Source organism: Phyllobates terribilis, unplaced genomic scaffold (genome assembly GCF_046119375.1).
Source record: "Phyllobates terribilis strain yellow unplaced genomic scaffold, ASM4611937v1 Scaffold_1__5_contigs__length_1240528914, whole genome shotgun sequence".
NCBI classification, from domain to species: domain Eukaryota; kingdom Metazoa; phylum Chordata; class Amphibia; order Anura; family Dendrobatidae; genus Phyllobates; species Phyllobates terribilis.
Window position 1 is genome coordinate 751,053,297 of NW_027362761.1, and position 19,374 is coordinate 751,072,670.

General features: G+C 40.8%; 1 protein-coding gene across 5 annotated transcripts in view; it reads right to left on the bottom strand.

The window, feature by feature from the left end:
- The window catches only part of MAST3 (microtubule associated serine/threonine kinase 3), a 201,576-nt gene extending 189,566 nt beyond the window's left edge, over positions 1–12,010 (bottom strand). For all 5 annotated transcript variants that reach the window (XM_073636889.1, XM_073636886.1, XM_073636888.1 and 2 more), the window contains exons 1-2: positions 11,830–12,010; positions 2,380–2,469 (exon numbers count right to left, since the gene is read on the bottom strand). In XM_073636889.1, coding sequence (XP_073492990.1) covers positions 2,380–2,469; positions 11,830–11,876 — 137 coding nt within the window. In that variant the 5' untranslated portion in view covers positions 11,877–12,010. The remainder of the gene's footprint in view (positions 1–2,379; positions 2,470–11,829) is intronic.
- Between the last annotated feature and the right edge of the window lie 7,364 nt (positions 12,011–19,374).

Here is a 19,374-nt window from a genome sequence, read left to right on the forward strand (position 1 = left end):
TAAGTCCCCGCTTTATCGGAGGAAATAAATAGTTCATTGGCTGTTCCTGCCTCATGTCCATCTGCGTGTTGCATCTGGTCATCTGCATTACAGAAGGGTGAGCTGAAATTACACTTTTTTATCACGACCTGGAGTAGGAAAAGGCCAATAGTGAACAGCAGCATTTCCAGAGAGACTTGTGATGTTGATCATGTCTTGTGGGCATTATGGCTCGGACGTCTGACAGCTAACCTAAAGGATTATACCTATTTGTGCCATGTTGTCAGGGAATCCACCTCCCTCTGTACCCCACATCACATGACCATCTCTTTTCTTGGAAAAAAACTGCAACCTAGATATCGAGCTGATCAAATATTAATAGAATTTTGATTCTTTTTTTAGATAGCACTTTGCCTTTTGTTTTCGCATCACTTCTACTTTGAAATATATGCTTTTGAAAATTCATCATTGAAAGTATTATCTTGGCGTTAGGCCTTATTCATACAGCCATGATGTAAATGGACTGCACATGGATGGAATACGAATGGCATTTGGGTGCTGCCTATTTTTTCGCAAACCCATTCATTACAAAATAAGTACATGTTGGGACATTTGAAAAGACCCATAGACTATAATGTGTACTGTCTGTTTTAAAAACGTACAGCACATGGACGAACAGATATGTGAATAAAGCCTAAAAGTGCATTTACATTGGCAATCCAGTCATTTGATAGCCTGTTTAGACAGGTCAACTGCACTTCTATGCGAAAAGAACATTCAAAACAATTGTTCTGTGTGTATATAATCTCATTGTTCTCGACAGCACATGTCCTGTTTACACAGGACGATTTGCTGCTGGGACTGATGAATTTTAAGTAAGCATAAAAATCATTTCACCTGACTAATGAGCGTTTTGCATCAGCAGTGGTTGTTGTCCTGTTTAGACATGCCAATAATTGGGAACTAGCGATAATCGGCCAGTGTAAATGCACCCCGATTATAAAGTTTGTGTGGGTCCGTGTGCATGTAGTACAATAATTACTGATGAATTTATCGTGAGTGCCATACAGCTATGTGTTTCGCACTGCCTAAGCTCCAATTAAGCCGACAGGGAATTTCATAACAGTATAAACAATGGGGGCAGAAAAACATTGGCATTTCACAAAATGAGTAAGCATGTTCTTTCACACTTCAGGCTTTAGCCTTTTACCTTAAAATATATGGACATATCTTAAAATATGTGGACATCTTGGAGAGGCATTTTCTACTTAATTGCATGTATTTTGCATTATAAATCATGTTTGCATTTGTATTTTATTAAATATTTGTCACTGTTTGGCTTTTTTCAGCCTTTGTTTCTCTGCACATCACTGGCTGCAGAATGAATTAACTGAGAATCTGTCATTCAGATGGTTCGGACTTTCTTAATCTTATGTGCCTTTTCCTGAGCTCCGCTCAGCTTAATTGTTGACCACATCAAAGTTCAGCTCAGCTTTGTGGTTAAAACTCAATCTGCTCAGAAAACAAGTTCCAAACTCTGGTCAGAGCAGCTCACTGTTGGATTATCAGCAAACTCATTCTGCTACCAGCAATGTACAGGAAACTAAGATCCTGCAAATCTGAATGGTGCACACATTTTATTGAAACCCAGAAGCAAAAATAATCTTTATCCTAAAATACATGCAATTAAGTGAAATAAAATGCCCCTGAAGGTATCCGTATACTTTAAAGGGAATCTGTCACCAGTTTTTTTCTACCCCATTTGAGAGGAGCATGATGTAAGGGCAAAGACCCTGATTCCAACGGTTTATCATTTATTGGGCTGTGTTGCATTTTTTTTTAATAAAAACAGTGTTTTATCTGCTGCAGATCTAGCAATTCTCTGAAAGCTGAGCTCTGTATAACCCCGCCACTGATTTGCAGATTTTTATGTACACTGTGCCATAGGCAGAAAGCTGTCAATCAGTGGTGGGGGCGGGTTATACAGATCTCATGAATATGGAGGACTACATGGCAGCAGGTTTACTAGTCCTCTAGTGATAATCTCCTGCTGGTAAAACACTCATTTTATCAAAGTACAGCAAGTAACCCAGTAAGTTATACATTGTTGGAATTAGGGTCTCTCTCTCTCCATTATGCTACGCTCAGATTAGTTGGCAAAAACCTGGTGACAGATTCCCTTTAAGCTCATGAAAAACCACCTTAGCCACCAGGTTAATCCATTTAAAGTAATGTATACTATACATATATTTAGATTATACCATACAAAAGATCAAGTTTTCTAAAAAAAAAAAAAAAAAGTGAGGTTGATTGTTTAATCCTCATATAAAAAGAATTGAGAACGGAAAACAGATTAAATGATACAAATCAGAAACTGAGGTACAGCATCAAGCTTCTTACCTCCATGGGTGTAGGGTTTGCAGGGGACTGTTTGGGCTGCAGGGACTACAAGGACTGAGCAGGGTTGGACTTTGGTTGTTTGGAGACAGACTGTAAAGGAAGAGCAAGTTCAGAACTGAGGGCCCCACAAAAACTGTTGTGAAACCTTCAGGAAACAGAAATGTTTCAAATCTCACTTACCTTTAAATGGTAACCACTACCAAAAAGATGAAAAATGATACCCCGATACATATGCAGTCTCAATGGAAGTTGCACTAAATAGTTAACAAATGCAGTCACATGCTAAGTATTAAAGCGAATACTTCCATGTTCTTAGTACACAACTGATTGTCAAGATTTTCTTGATTTTAGGTGCCATTTATTGCAACCTCCAAAAGACACCAAGTACTAAGACATATCCTGAGCCCTCAATACTACTATGAGTGATTGTAATCTATGACTCACATATGAACACATATGCTTGTAGACAAAAAGAGCAGATTGACTCACTCCCCAACACTTGTGCTGACAACCATGCCATCATGAAAGCTGAGAAATACAGTTGCCTTATAGCAGTCTTTGGGAATAATAATAAAAAAAGACACACAATATCTTTAACCCCAATACGGGACGAGCATGCTGACAGGCAATACATAGCAAAACTATATCATGATGGGAAGGATCATATGAAGACTTACAGAAATGTTGATGTTTATCTCAACCATGAGGACATTGGGCGGCCACTTATGGCCTGATCTACTAGCCCAACAGTCAGACCGTGAGTTTTGTTGTGTGAAAGTAAAAAGGTAATGGAAGGATGGAGTTCACAGCACTAAGGTTGCGAATATACATCAGACTAATGTTGGCTGTACCCAACGATATCGACATGCCGGCTGTCAGTCTAATGAGGATGCTCGTCCACTGATGGCTGGGAGAGATGTCAATCGCACATGTTCGATTTTGGACTGCCGATGACCTTGTTCTCCTGGAGATAAGATGCCTGCCGACATGTTAGCGGCTTTCTTATGAAGAACACTGGAGTGCTTGGCGCTCTTGTTTATGGGAGTGTCGGCTGCGATGACTGTCCATCTAGTGTATATGGCCAGCCAAAGGATGGGATGGTTTACTTAGCATTCAGTTTGGCTAGATATTCACTGCGTTTGTGCACTTAGGCCCCAGTTCATCATTTTCAATTTATTGGGGTCGCTGTTGTTTTTTCAGTCAAATTCTTCAAAATGTTGTAAGCTGTTTATGAATCTGGTGCACAATGTAAAAAATGCCTTTTTATTTTGTCTTTAACCATTGTTTGTGACTTCACCTCTTAATGAATTTGGCGCACCTTTCGGCTGCCATGCACCACTGCAAGAAATGTACTTACGCCTATGACACAAAGTACAAAGTTAATGCATTAAAAATGTACATAGCCTTTTATAAACACAGTGGATATAAGTTTCCACGCCCCCTATTAAAATGCCAGGTTTTTGTCATGTAAAAATGAATTGTGCCAAGAAGAATCATTTCAGAACTTTTTCCACCTTTAATGTCATCCGTAATCAGTATAAATCCATTGAAAAATACCCTTTAACCCTACACCCTTTAACTAATACTTTATTGAAGTAACCTTTGAATTTTTTACACCACGCAGTCTTTTTGGGTACCAATCTATCAGCACGGCACAATTAGAATTGGCAAGTCTAGCCCACTGTTCCTTGCAGAAGCTCTCAAAATCTGTCAGATTGTGAGGCCATTTCCTGTGTTCAGCCATCGTCAGATAAACCCACAGAATTTCAGTTGGATTCAGGTCTGGGCTCTGGCTGTGCCATTCCAGAACATTAATTCTCTTCTGGCGTAGACATTTTGTTTATTGATATTGATTTGGAGGTATGTTTAAGGTCATTGTCGTGATGAAAGTTGAAATTCCTCTTCACCTTCAGCTTTTTAGCAGAGGTCAGAAGGTTTTGATGCAAAATTGACTGATAATTTTAACTGTTCATAATTCCCTCCACTTTGACTAAAGCCCCAGTTGCAGATGCCAAAATGGCCGAAAAGCATAATGCTGCCTCCAACATGCTTCACTGTGAGTATGGTGTTCTTTTGGTTATGTGCAATGTTGGCTTTGCTTCAAACATACCTTTTGGAATTATGGCCAAAAAGTTCAGCCTTGGTCTCATCAGACAATAAATTGTTTTTCCATAATGGTTTTGGCAAATTTGATGTAAGTTTTGGCAAAACATAACAAGGCTTAGATGTTTTTCTTTGTAATAAAAGTCTTCCGTCTTGCCACCCTACCTAAAAATGTCACACATATGAAGAATACGGGAGATTTTTATCACATGCAAAACCAGTACTTTCCAGAAATTCCTGTAGTGCTCTTTTAATGTTTCTGTAGATTCTTGGCAGCCATCCGGACCAATTTTCTTCTTGTCTTTTCATCAATCTTTGAGGGACATCCAGTCCTAGGTAATATCACTGTTATGCTAAATATATGCCACTTGTTGATGACCTTCTTCACTGTGATCCATGGTATATTTAATGCATTGGAATTTTTTTTGTAGCCTTTACCTGATTGATAATTTTCAACAATGAGATCCCTTTGCTGTGTTGTAAGCTGTATACAGACCATTAGTTTTGCTGCAAAATGCAAATGCAACTAAAAAAATGTCAGGAAAATCCTACTAAAAAAGCAAACCTTTTATATGGGAATACTCAGAATCACTTTAAATGATGACAGCTGTGTGCCGACTACTATTTAATATGAATTTAAATGTGTTTTTTTTCCTCAATTATTACAGTTTATCTCTCAATGTTTCTCAAATCCATTGTACAGATTACCGGAGACAGTAAATGTGGAAGAGGTTGGAAATGATTTTCTTAATATGATTTTTGTACAAGTCAAAATCCTGTAATTTTAACAGTGGCGTCTTGACACTAATATATATATATATATATATAACTTTAGATTTTGTTTGATGTCATTGAATGAAAGCATTTCTTGTTTAAGGCCTCATTCAGTGTTCATTTTTCATGTACTTGTTCCACCTGTGTTTTTTACAGATGGACTATAATTGATATCTATTCTGTGTGGCTATTCACATGTCTGTTTCTTTTTGTGGATGGAGTAAAAAAACAGAGGCTTGAACATTTTTGACATCTGTTTTTTTTTCAATGCAATGGGTAGTATAAGGTTTGCAATTTATTTTCATACAAGAAAAAAAAAATGATAAAACACTGATGGTAAAAACACTGACAAAAATCTATCCAAAACACTGATGAAAATTTGAACTTTTTTATTGCATAAAAGAAAATTAAAAAATGATGTTTGAAAGAGACTTAAATCTTGTATGCTTCTTCTGTGTTTAAACTGGATCCAGGAATTAGGTTTCCTTCCACATAAAATAAAATTCTAAGCTTGCATTGCGTTCTATTAAGTTTGCTCTAATGCCTATGTGGCTTGATATACTGTACATTGTGAGCTCCACTGGAAGAAAATTTGATTGCCACGCTGGATGCCACTGGACTTATCTCAGGATTTTTCTCTGGAAATTTGCATATTGCCTATGTTTTACACATAATGCTGAAATACACTGTTGTGAGAGAGTTTATAATGCTATACCCAAGCAGTTTAACAGCTTGCTGGTGATTTAGTTCTTTAAAATCTATTGACCGGTTCCCTTTAAAGCCAGTTAAATGGTTAAAAGCACTCTTCCATAGAAATGTACTTCTGCAGTTCTTGTCATGTTAATTATTACATACAAGCGGCCTCTAATTAGCTGCTTTTCTACCTGCTGCCCAAACACCTCTTGTGCAAGGTTATAAAACACATTAAATCGATTTACTGTTCTAGTTCATGGAGCTTATTCTGTAAATTCTGCAATAGGCGTATTGCTGGCACCCCTTTTTATGTATGATACATCTTGAGAATCTCATTTGAGAATGATACATATAAGACTGGGGCAACTTGACGACTTTGGCCACGACACAAATCGCGTGGCCAAAGTTTGCTAGGTGTTGCTGCTACATTGCAGTATAATACTCCAGCACTATACAATACCAAGGGAACTACGACTGTGACAAGCAATTCGTAGAGTCCCACCACGTCGGATTTTTTGCTACTTATTTGTCGTGGTTCCGATACCCTAGGTAATACAATGCGACGCCATTCACTAGAGTTGCACGACGATGTAGCACTGGCACCTAGCAAACTTTATCCCCATGACTTGTGTCACAATCAAAGTCGCCGTGTAGCTCCATTCATAAGGCTGTCCGACCATTTAAGGATATAGGTGCACAAAAGAAAATAATCAGATCCCATATGGAGCATCCGATTTTTAAGGATACATTGCCATTATTGAAGGGAACCGGTCATGACGGATTACACTAATGTAATAAGTTAATCTGAAGGTTAATATCATACTGAAAGCATGGCTCCTGAGAGAAAATTAACTTGATTCCTCCTGGGAGCCGTTACAGTTACCACTCACAGCACTGTAAGGGCACCTCGGCACTTTGACTCCCGGTGCAGTGCATTAGTGCAGAGCCAGATGTAACTCAATGTTCCTAGGCGTGCTTCCGCACCACCGGACTCGACACTCTCTCTCCCGAGGATCGCGTGATATTCGGACGTATCAGACATCAAAAGGAAGTGAGAGGTGAGTGGGCAGCTGCAGCTCTGACTTCCTCTTGATGTCTGATTCGTCCAAAGGTGGGGGGACTGAAGTCAGCACTGACTGGGCGCAGGGATCGCATGACATAATGTGACATGAGCCTCAGGAGAGCGAGCTCTGACACTGCTGGAACAGCGCCGGCACCAGAGGTGAGTATCAGTGTTATTTTACTGGGGGCAAACATGCTGATTGAGAAGAAGGTGTCTGAAAAGTGAACAACCCCTTCAAGTACAGCGGCCTGGGCACCTTTCTATCGCTATTAACCTGCAGAATAACTGTACATCTGCAGGTTAATAGTGTTAACTGACATGACAGGTTCCCTCTAACTTAGGAAACTGTATTTGATAAGGTACATTTTAAAATGTTGACGCATAAAGTGGGATGTCACACGGATGTCGCACGGATGCAAAAAATGGACAAAAGGCCACACAGATGGCACAAGGATGACAATATAGATAACCGAGGTTTCTAGATGAATCTTGGATGATTTTACATATGCTCGTCTGACCCTGGCCTTAAAGAAGCACTCCTCCCATCAAAGTTTTTATTCTCTTAATATATTGCAGTCATCATATTATATAACACTGTGTACTTACAATTGCTCATTTTGCCTTTCTACCCAGATAATTATTTTTTTTCCATTAGGTTTATGACATCACGTGATTAAAAACTAACTAGCTGAATCCTTTTAAGCTCTATGTAGAAACAGTAAGTCAATTTTCCCTGCATGACTCATGAGTCACTGCAAAAGTGCCTGGCAGGGGGAGAAGCAGAGCAGTTGGGTCAGGAGTTGAAGAGGGGAATGATTTTTGCAGGGAAAAGAGACTTCCTGTTTCTACATAGAACAGAGAAAAGAGAAGAATTAGCTGGGTAGTAAGGCAAAATGAGTGATTGTAAGTACACAGTGCTATGTAATATGATTGTTGCAATATATTAAGAAGATCAAAACTTTGATGGGAGGGCTTCTTTTAAGGGAACCTGTCACCAGAAATAACGCTGTTAACTTGCAGATATGAGGTTAATCTGCAGGTTAACAATGTTATTATGCAACCGGAATGCAGCAGGGAGAAAATTAACTTTATTCTCCCCACCAGCATTCGGTGTTCAGTCATGGAGGCAGGGGCGCTGCAGATCCAGTCACCACTGAGAATACAGAGCGGCCGCTGTAACCATGCCCCTGGTCCTGACTGACACTCCCTCTGCATTGGGGTTCAGCTATCAGTCAGGAACGGGGGCACAGTTACAGTGGCCGCTCTGAGCGGTGACTGAACCCGCGGCGCCCCTGCCTCCATGACTGAACACCGAATGCTGGTGGGGAGAATAAAGTTAATTTTCTCCCTGCTGCATTCCGGTTGCATAATAACACTGTTAACCTGCAGATTAACCTCATATCTGCAAGTTAACAGCGTTATTTCTGGTGACAGGTTCCCTTTAAGGCTATATATTATTGAAAAAATGGCTTTCTTGCCATTCCTGTCATGTCCTTCTCAATAAGAAGGAAAAAAATGGCCTTATTTATTAAAATTGTTCGCAAACTGTAATGTGTGCCAGTAGCAGCCAACCTTAGCTCAGCTTTCTTTTATGTAACCTGCACTTGGAAAATGAAAGCAAGTGCTGAATTCTGCTGCTCTTTTACACAGTTTGGATAATTTTGTTCTAATGGATTCTGTGGAAAACATAAGACTGACGTGAAGGAAAGAAGAATTTGCTCTAGAACTGACTTTTACATGACTCGTCGCCTTATCCAAAAAGGAAATGTGGCCTTCCTTAAAAGTAGAGTGCAAAAAATGCAACACAATTTTGGCACAAATTTCAGGCACAATTAATAGGTGGTATAAACTTAGACTAGAAAGTCTAAAGATGCACCATAATTATCTGTATTATTTAGCATGAGCCAGTTTGCTAAATCTGACGCATTTTAAGACTAACTAGTCTAAGTTAGAACTGTGTAAGAAATAGACTGTATTACCAAATCTGCCCCATCGTGTTTGAGACAATATATAATTTCTGTAAGAAAGGGTGCTTTATCATACAATTGCGACAAGTTATCCTACCCATGGAGCTCACTCAATTACTAAACTATAAGATCAGGTGTCATAGCAACAGTGATACATTTAGCCGGATAACCCCTTAAATAACCTGTGATTGGAAGTGACAAGCGGTGGAACTCCAGGCTTTCTGGAAAGACAGGGTGTGAGATTTGTAAAGGTGGTGTTTGCTATTCGGCTGGGTTATAAATGGAGGGGTGTTTTCCGGCTGGAAGATTCTGTCTCCATGGTAACCCCATCAGTACCACTGCAGTAAGATCCCCTTTTCTCGTGAGGTTTCTAAAGGGAGTTAGACAAGGATACCACTTCAATAGAAGAATGATGGCATTATCGTAATCCACTAAAAGAAAAATTATGATGGAATCTGACTCTTATTTTGTGATTAAGAACATACACAAGTGCTTACACTTACAGGGGACTCTGTGCCCACAGGGAATGGCTCTGAAATTTCGGCACTGAAAGTTCACCCCGTCATTAGTAAAAATACTATACACAATATTACACTCATAATTTGACAAACAACAGATATGTCTATAGACAATGAAATGATAATGTAATGATGCTGGCCACAGACACCAGTCGCGAAACAAATTTATGGTTCCCATCAAAATATATCCAGAAATAACCTGAAAGGCGGACAGAATTGCTCGAAATAAGTTGGGATCTCGACATCTTATCAAAAGGTAAATGGGTTTCTGTCCTGAATTTTACCCTTTGGCATCTTGAACATTTTTCCTTTAAAGAGGACCTGACACCAGGTTAAAAGTGAGCATTTTTTTCTCTTATTTTATTCCCGCTGCTCCTCTGAATATTAGTCTCGCAGGGTAAGTAGCCTAAACACATGCCCCCGCAGAGTCGTGTGAGCCCCATCTCCTTGTAAAGACCATAGAGATTAGAACGAAATATAAGGCCCATATCTCTGGAACATTATAGAAACAAAAATTTAGGGGAGCAGTAGGAATAAAATAAGGGCAAAAACTGGCCACTTTTGACCTGGTGACAGTCCCCATTTAATCATTTTACTATATAATTTTACACATTCCATTCTTTCTGATGTACAAAAGGGACCCAATCGTCCATTATTTCTAAGGCCCCTTATCCAGTGTGCCACTCAATTGCCTTTTTAGCGCACAGTATATGGGAACCAATAAGCAATACAGTATGATAGTTCTGGAAAAATGTCTACCCTCTGAAGTTAAGAGCTGGACATTTTTGTAAAACTATTTGGGATTAGAGGTGTCAGTTTGGAGACGATACAGCAAGGCTGTCTAGATGCAAATATTCACTTCTATTTTCTGTTTTGTGCTATTAGACAGAAGGTTATTGAGAGTAGTCTACTAACCTGTTCAAATGAGTTAGGTGCCAAGTAGGATTTAGAAAGTTACCAACACTTGCAAATTTACAAAGTTGAAAACCAATCTAATTTTAACATTTTATGCTGAATCTAATGAGAATTTATTCCAGTTTATGGAAAAAAACTGGACTCGGGCAGGGAACTTTTGCATCAATAAACTATTATTGTTAATAACTAACTATCTTAGTTGATGTAGCATGACTGACTGGCTTCAAGAGCCGTCTGAAGAAGCATTGTGCAACTCAAAGCATTCTAACTGAATCTCAATGGTCCAAAAGGGGATTTTCTCCAACACCAACAGAAAGCAATTAAAACAGCCTTTAATCTATGAGATATGATTAAGGGTTTCTCTACCCGAAACACGTAAGCATTATGGGGTTTCTTTTTTAATATGTGCACATTCTCCCATTTTTTTAGGATTGAAGGCTAAGTTTTAACTATTTTCCATTGGTGCTGAAGATCATCACCTTTTGGATCATTGAGAGCTATTTGACCTGGAAGCCAGACCAGTGCATACTCCGTGCACCACACCCAGACCACAGACTATCTACCCTGGAAGTCTCCCGGGATACTTATCTCTAGCACATAAGTGGTGAGCAGAATTGACACTTTCTATTCTGACTGAATGCAGTGTTGTGTTTCACATCCTATACCATGTAGTGTTGCATTAAAAACTCTAGAATTCGCAAGTTCCCAACTTTCACCATTCTATACATCCTGTTAGGCCACTAGAGCCATTTTATCTTCACAGTACATTTAATAACTTTTTAGACTAATTAAGTACATGATAGAGTTGGGCTACAATTCCCCTACAGAAATGAATAGTTACTTTTGTGAAACCCTTAGCATTGAAACAGAATTCATATACACAGTAGAACCCAACAGTAGCCTCATTATTCATCAGCGGTCCCTTCTGTACATTAGTATTTTTGGTCACCTCATCTTGCTACAATGTCTATGGTAGCCCCAAATGTTCCCCACTCATCTATGTACTGCAGGGAAAACACTTACTTTTGATGGTATGACATACTATATGGAAATGCAGCCGTACTTCATGGATGCCCAATGTAAATGTAACCATATAATTGCACTCTACTGATCGATAGTACCATCATTCATTATAATGCAGTATCTTAATGTTGTTTACATGCAGTCTCTGCCATTCACAAGGAAACATGCTTTTCCCCAACAGGTCCTTATTACATCTAGGTTATCCCTACATGTTGAATAGATCTAGTCATAAATCCATTTATACTACAGGTAGATAGAACGCTACTGTAGGCTTCAACAGCTGTTTCAGGCATTTCCCAAAAGCCCTCCCTAAATACCATAAACCTCTCTGGATCTGTCCATTAATTCAGTGCTCCCAACCCCCAGGAAATTGCAGACATATGCAGATACTCACTCTAATGTCAATGATGGGATTTTCAGTTTGTCTCTCCTGGATTTCATGGTTGTTGAAAGATGAATCGTGCTGTAGTGTGTTTCTTACTCTCCCTGCCTGCGCTTTCCCTTATGTTATCAGCACAGCCAGAGATAATAAGTGTACTAGGCACAGCTGGCCATTGGGAGGGAAGGAAGGAGGGAGAAGAGGGAAGGCGGGAGGGAGCTTGTGTGTAAAGACTGAGTAATGCAAATTTACAGAGTGCTCTCTGTATTTGGGTCATCCCATCAATGGCTCTCTTAGCTGGCATAAGATGACCCTCCTTTGTGCCGATGCTTTATAAGACGCAAATAAATTTCTTCCAAGTAAACGGATATTTTCATATTAACCGGTTACGGTTACACAATCAGTTATCAGCTGTTTATGGCATAAATTGTTTCCCTGAATGCCAGTCATCTTTGAATACACCAAAGACAGTAACTAGTGCAATCGATGGGATTGCTTTCCGAGATTTATTACTTCATGCAGTATATATCATATGTGCAAAATAGATCATCCCATCTTCATTATGTGACATGCGCTATAAATCATTCATTAACTGGTGGATAATCCTATAATTTGTGATGTCTGCTTTTTCTTCAAATTACTTTCAGAAAAACAATTAAAGGGGGTTTTCTCAACTACCTTTGCAGGAGCCCACCACTATCCTGCCTCTTAGTCGGGGAAAGTGGGGCAATTCTGCTTGTTGGACAGGTCCAGTGGCTACGGCATCACTGGCCATGTGCTCTCCCATGCTACTGGATGAGGCAGCATTGCCTTTGAAACATCAGAGAAGCACAGTGGCACTAAAAGTAGCTGGATCCCACAATCTAGCCAGCTTCAGAGCAGCACATGCAAGGTGTATTGGAAAAAAAAGTTTTTACAAACACTTTGCGATTTTAACAATTTATGATAATCATTTAAGATATGGAAAAGCTAGAGTTTAAGTTCTAAGGACCATTTTTAGGGCCCAAGCATACTGGCACAGAACCTGCACTACTACACAAGAAGCCACTCTACCTTCCTCTTCAAAGCCTTTGTGCACTGTTGTACAAGCACTGTCAGACCCGGTGTACTTCTAGAGGAATCCAATGGGACATGCAAAGCATTTTTATTTTTTGATTAATTGATATAAAATCAAGCTAAAAAAAATCTTTGTTTACCTACACAGAGGCCCCCAACTATCACAGTTCTTTAAAGCAAACTTGTTACCAGAAAAAAACGCTATTAACCTGCAGATATAGGGTTAATCTGCAGGTTAATAGTGTTACTGTTATATTGGTTTTTCTGGTGACCCGTTCCCTTTAATACTATTGGTCTTCTCGTGTGGGCCATCACGCACACTGCAATACAAATATCCACCACCATATTTGTGCCAATGCTCCATAATATCTATGACAGCCTTACTAACTATGCATAACATATAAGGCTATGTGCCCACGTTGCGGACCTGAAGCATATTTTTTACGCTTCTCCCTGGCGGGAAAATCGCATGCGGATATTACATGCGGTTTTCCCGCCAGGTAGAAGCGTTTGTGAGGCGTCTTTGCATGCATTTCCGCATGCGGGTTATTAAGCACTTCTCCAAGCATCACTTGGAAAAGTGCTTGACAACTTGTTCAGAATGGTAAAAAATAAAAAAATAAACTTTATACTCACCTTCCGATGCATTCTCTGCCCCGTCCGGAGGCTTGAGCAGCTCACGCTGTTGTGTGCAGGACCTGCGGTGACGTCATTGAGTCATGTGGTGGGTCACATGACTCAATGACGTGGCAGGTCCTTCAGACAACAGCGCGACGGAGGGAAAACATCAGAAGATAAGTATAAACTTTATTTTATACTTTTTTTTACAGGTTCTTTGGTACCCAGGTCTGGATGAGAGTCTCCTCTCATCCAGACTTGGGTACCATCCGCACATTGATTCCGCTGCGCTTCCGCAAAATTAATGAACATGCTGCGGATTTTTGACCGCAGCATACACGCTGCGGAAAAATCCGCAGCATGGGCATTGACATTGCGGAATGCCATTGGGGACCATGGGGTGCGGATATACATGCGTTTTTCAAGCGTTTACGCTGCGGAAATTCCGCAGCATATACGCTTGAAAAATGCTACGTGGGCACACAGCCTAACAATGTACATAACTATACATAACAAAACTGGTCATATCGTCATGTGCATGCTTCTCTATCAAAAGCTTCCTGAGATGTCCAGTGTCACAACTCATGGTACCATAAATTCAAAAAAGAGAAAGGAAACCTACACATGAAATTACAGCACATATCCAGGTATAAGAAAATGAATCATTACTTTATTCCATCACAAATCAAGAAAAAAATCACCATAAAGAAAAAAAAGTTAAAAATATGTAAAACACATACAGTCAATCAGTATAAAGGGGTCAATATAATGGTTTAATACAAACCCCACCAAAAGGTAAAATCCTTAATCAGATAAAATTCTATGCGCTTGTTGGCTTCAGCGTCCTCTAGTATTGCTACCACCTGGGACACAACTCATGATACCAGGCAGAAGCCTGACCCCATCAGAAACCATAGGAGAACGTGTCTTTAAAACATGCTTGTACTTTTCATTGTTACTGTGCTGCTGAGAGGTTGTACGTAACCTAGCTGCTGTTTTGCAGTGTAAGGATTCACTCTCTCTGGTAGGCATTAGGTCTTAGGTAGCGACAACGAAGTTTTGGTTCAAACACATGCAGTTTTATTGCTTTCCACAGGTTGCACAGCACCAAACAAACTCATAAATATAAGTCCCTAGCCTAGTCTAGGTGATAACTAAACAGAACAGACCCTGGTTACTCATACACAGCTGAGCTAGCCCCAGCTCGGTCAAACAAAACAGTTAATGACTATAGCAACCACTGATACTTGCAGCTCTCTGCACACAGCCTGTGCAGACTCTTCTCAGAGAGGGATTCTGGCCTGTCTCTCTCTTCAGCTCCAAGACACATCCAGTCTGCTCAGCTTCCCTGAGCTGACTGTCTTAGATGAACACCTAGACTGTTTATATGCAGAACTAGCCAGGTGCAGTAATCAAAGCCTGCAGAGCTATCCTACCTGGCATTGCTACATACCCTCTCCCTCTGCCCAAAGCCGAGGGCTGGGTACCATCTGCCATTTTACCAAAACTGACTTTGTGAGGGGGCATGGCCAGTTCTGTATTGTTTTCTCTGAGACTACCTGTTGGTGGGCCTCAGTAATTCTACAAGTCTTTAAATTGACCCGAGTGGGAGGCTCAAGTTTCACACGTTTGTGACCTAGTAACTCCAAGAACCTGTCTCTATTTTTGGTTACAAATTTCCGGCCGTGTTGTCTTTGGGAAGGTGACAAATTTCCCCCTATTTACAGATCTGGAAAGTTGGCTTCTGACCCAACCGATAATTATGCCTGGCCCCTTGTGGAAAATGATTATCGCCTCCTGTCTTTTGGGGAGCCCCATTTAACACACTTACATTTTCTAGAGTATCTTTTACTGTTAAAGAGGTTGTCAACTACTTTATCATAGATGACCTCTTGTTAGGATAGGTCATCAATGTCTGATCAGTCGGGGTCTGACACCTGACACCGCCGCCGATCAGCTGTTATCGTGTTGGCTCACTTGCGGAGCTGGCCATCTTCTGATAGTGGCCGAGGCTTGGTACTACACATCTGCCTCCTATTCAAAGCAACAGGTACTGCACATCCGCCTCCTATTGCTTTGAATAGGAGGTGAATGTGTAGTACCAAGCCTCAGCCACGATCAGAAGACTGCCAGATTCGCAAGTGAGTACACCATATAGCGCTCCATACAGTGTCTCCGCCGACACCGAGAACAGCTGATTGGCGGAGGTGCCAGGTGTTGAACCCTAACCAATCAGACATTAATGAAATATCCTAAGGATAGATCATCAATGCTAAAGTAGTGGACAACCTCTTTAAGTCACTCAGCTTGGCAGTTCTAAAGTTGTCCTGGGACTCCTCCCGGTCACAGATATTGGCTTCAGGGGACGCTTCATCATCCTCATATCTAGCCAGTACAGTGAACGGTAATTCACCGTTTACATCATGTGACTTTGTTACCATAGCAGAATCCTGGCAGCATACTTGACTACTGGATGCTACAGCTTTATCCCATAGGTCCCAGAGCAAAGGAAAATATCAACCGATAAAATTAGCTTTCAAACAGTCCTTGACTACTCCCACTTGGGGGGGGAATGGAACCACAGTCTGTGCGTACGTCAGCCTGGGCCATGAGGTAGTTCTTGGCCTCTCTATGGATACAACTTACCCCCTCAAACTGTTAGAACCCTCCTGTTCGTTTTTTCCATCTTGTGTTTTGCGGTCACGTGACCATCTGCCTTTATATTCCAACTCCGCCTTTTTGGCTGTGCTGGACTTCAGTGTTGTTTGACTGTTTTGCTAGCCAGGTGCTTTGGTGCCTATATCTCTCAGTTCGCTTGGTCCTTTGGGACCTCTAGTACCTTTTGTCAGTTTCTCTTTTGTTCTCTGCAACAACTTTCTCTGTTCAGGAGGTGTCCCATTTTTGTTCCAGTCCTTAGTTCTTTTAGGGACCCCTTCCTTTTAATCTATAGGTCTTCGTTCAGACTAGCTTAAGACTAAGGCGCGTCTGTTCGCTAGGAACAGGCAGCCCGCTACATCGTAGGGATTCAGCTTAGTCTTTCTGTAGGGAAAGCTTTCCCCTTCTTTCCTTAGTTCTTGTTTGCAGATCATAACAGTAAGTCCAGCCCAAAAAAAAAAAAGGAAATTTTAATACGGGGATCAGTATGGCTTCCGTCCAGGATTTGGCTCAACGCTTGCAGGGGTTGACTCTGGAGGTGGCCGAGCTCCAGCAACACATGAGTAGCTGTTCCGGAGCGCATTTTGTGGAACCCAAGGTAGGACTGCCGGATGTTTTTTATGGTAAACAGCAAGATTTTTTTTTCCTTTAAAAATGCTTGTTTGTTATATTTTCGTTTGAGACCAAGGTCCTCTGGGAATGAATCACAGCGCATTGGTTTTATTATGTCACTTTTGCGCAATGAACCACAAGGGTAGGCCTTTTCTCTTCAACCTAATGATCCATGTTTGAGGTCGGTAGAAGAGTTTTTTCTGCTATGGGTCTATTATATGACGATCTTGATCGAATCTCATCTGCTGAGGCAGAACTCAGGCGTTTGAATTAGGGGTCAGATGATGCTGAGATTTATTGAACACACTTTAGAAGGTGGGCTTCTGAAGTCAGATGGAATGATCCTGCTTTGAAATGTCTATTTCTTGCTGGTCTGGGTGAAAGGGTTAAGGATTTGCTAATTGCATTCCCTGCACCTGAGACTCTGCAGGATGCCATGCAATTAGCTGTTCGTCTGGATAGGAGGCTGAGATCTAGGCAGAATGAGGTAAAGACTCCTGTAATGCCAGGTCCTAGTCCCCAGAAAATCTGCTCAGATGGCGGTGAACCGATGGAGGTTGGGGCGATGTCGCTCCGCTCTCAGGAAACAGACCGGAGGTTCACCGAGGGATTCTGTCTTTATTGTGGTTAGGCTGACCATTTGATTAAGTATTGTGAGTTTGTTTAAGTAAAGAAAAAAAAAAAGGTCATGTATGCCCGTATAGCTTGCTTACGCTCTGCAGGAGTATTTCTTTCAGGGAGTACTATTTTGCAGGAAAATTTGATTGAATTTCAGGTATTTGTGGATTGTGGTTGAACACTTAATGTGATAGATAAAGGGTTTTTGGAAAAACTTAAATTGAAATCCAAACCTTTGTCATCACCTATTTCTGTGATTACTATTGATAACACTCCCTTGAAATGTATTACTCACAAGGTTGCTGCATTTCCCCTCACTATCAATGGTCTTCACCAAGAAATTTTGGACTTGGTTGTATTAGATAATTTACCCTCTCCGGTCATTCTAGGATTGCCTTTGCTGGACTGGTCTACTAATATGATAAAGTCTTGGAGTCCAAAATGCTATGATAAATGTTGTAATGGTCGCATTGCGGCTGTGGGAAAAGGGGAATTACCTGTACCTATTCAAGATTTTTGGAGGGTTTTTTCGGAGGAGGAGTTGCAAGTTTTACCTCCTCATAAGGATTATGATTGTGCCATTGAGTTTATTCCGGGAGCTACTCTTTCCAAGAGTCGCTTGTTTAATCTAACTATCCCTGAAAGAAAGGCCTTGGAGGAGTACTAGCCTGGCTACTGGTCACATTAGACCTTCTAAGTTGCCTGTGGTAGTTGGATTTTTCTTTGTTAAAAAAAAGGATGGGGGTTTGTGTCCGGGTCTGGATTTTCGTGAAATTAATAAAATTACCGTATTCAATTCCTACCCATTGCCGTTAATTTCTGACTTGTTTAACCAGTTAGTGGGGGCCAAATGGTTCTCTAAGATTGATCTCCGGGGGGCATACAATTTGTTACGAGTGAAGGAGGGTGATGAGTGGAAAACTGCTTTTAACACTGCGGTAGGTCATTTTGAGAATCTGGTGATGCCTTTTGGTCTTACCAATGCACCTGCATTTTTTCAGAACCTTATGAATGACATCTTGAGACCTTTGATTGGTAAGAATGTGGTTGTGTATTTGGATGACATTTTGATTTATTCGCCAGATCTGGAGTCCCATTGGCAGAGTGTACGTGAAGTTTTGCAGTTATTGAGTGATAATTCACTCTTTGCTAAGCTGGAGAAATGTCAGTTCGCTGTGCAGAAAATTAGTTTTTTGGGCTACATTGTCTCCAGCGAGGGCTTTGAGATGGACCCGGCGAAGGTTCAGGCTGTGCAGGAATGGCCTAGACCTATTGGTTTGAAATCTATACAGAGATTTTGGGGTTTTGCCAATTATTACAGGAAATTCATTAAGAATTTTTCTGTAATTGTTAAGCCTCTAACCGATCTCACCAGGAAAGGTGCGAATACGGCCCAGTGGACTACTGAGGCCATTGAAGCGTTTAAGTATCTCAAAGAGAGGTTCAGTTCAGCCCCTATCCTTATGCAGCCTGATGAGACCAAGCCTTTTTTGGTCGAGGTCGATACTTCATTGGTGGGGGTCAGAGCAGTTTTGTCTCAGGAGAACAGGGATGGAGTACATCCTTGTGCCTTCTTCTCGAAAAAATTTTCAGAAACCGAATTGAATTATGATGTTGGAAATCAGGAGTTGCTGGCTATTAAACTCGCGTTTGAACATTGGCGTCATTTTTTGGAAGGCGCTAGATTTCCTATTCAGGTTTTCACAGATCATAAGAATTTGATCTATCTGGATGCTGCCAAGCATTTAAATGCCCGTCAAGCTAGGTGGACACTTTTTTTTTCTCGGTTTCATTTTTCTGTTACCTATATCCCCGGTACTAAGGATGTTAAAGCCGGTGCTTTATCTCGCAGCTTCTCTCCTGTGGTCGGTGCCGAAGAGGAGGAGAACATTTTACAGAAAGGAGTTGTGGTGGCGGCATTGGACTCCGTTTTGGAGAATGGGATTCTAAAAGCTCAAGATGATGCTCCATCTAACACTCCCCATGGGAGGTTGTTCGTGC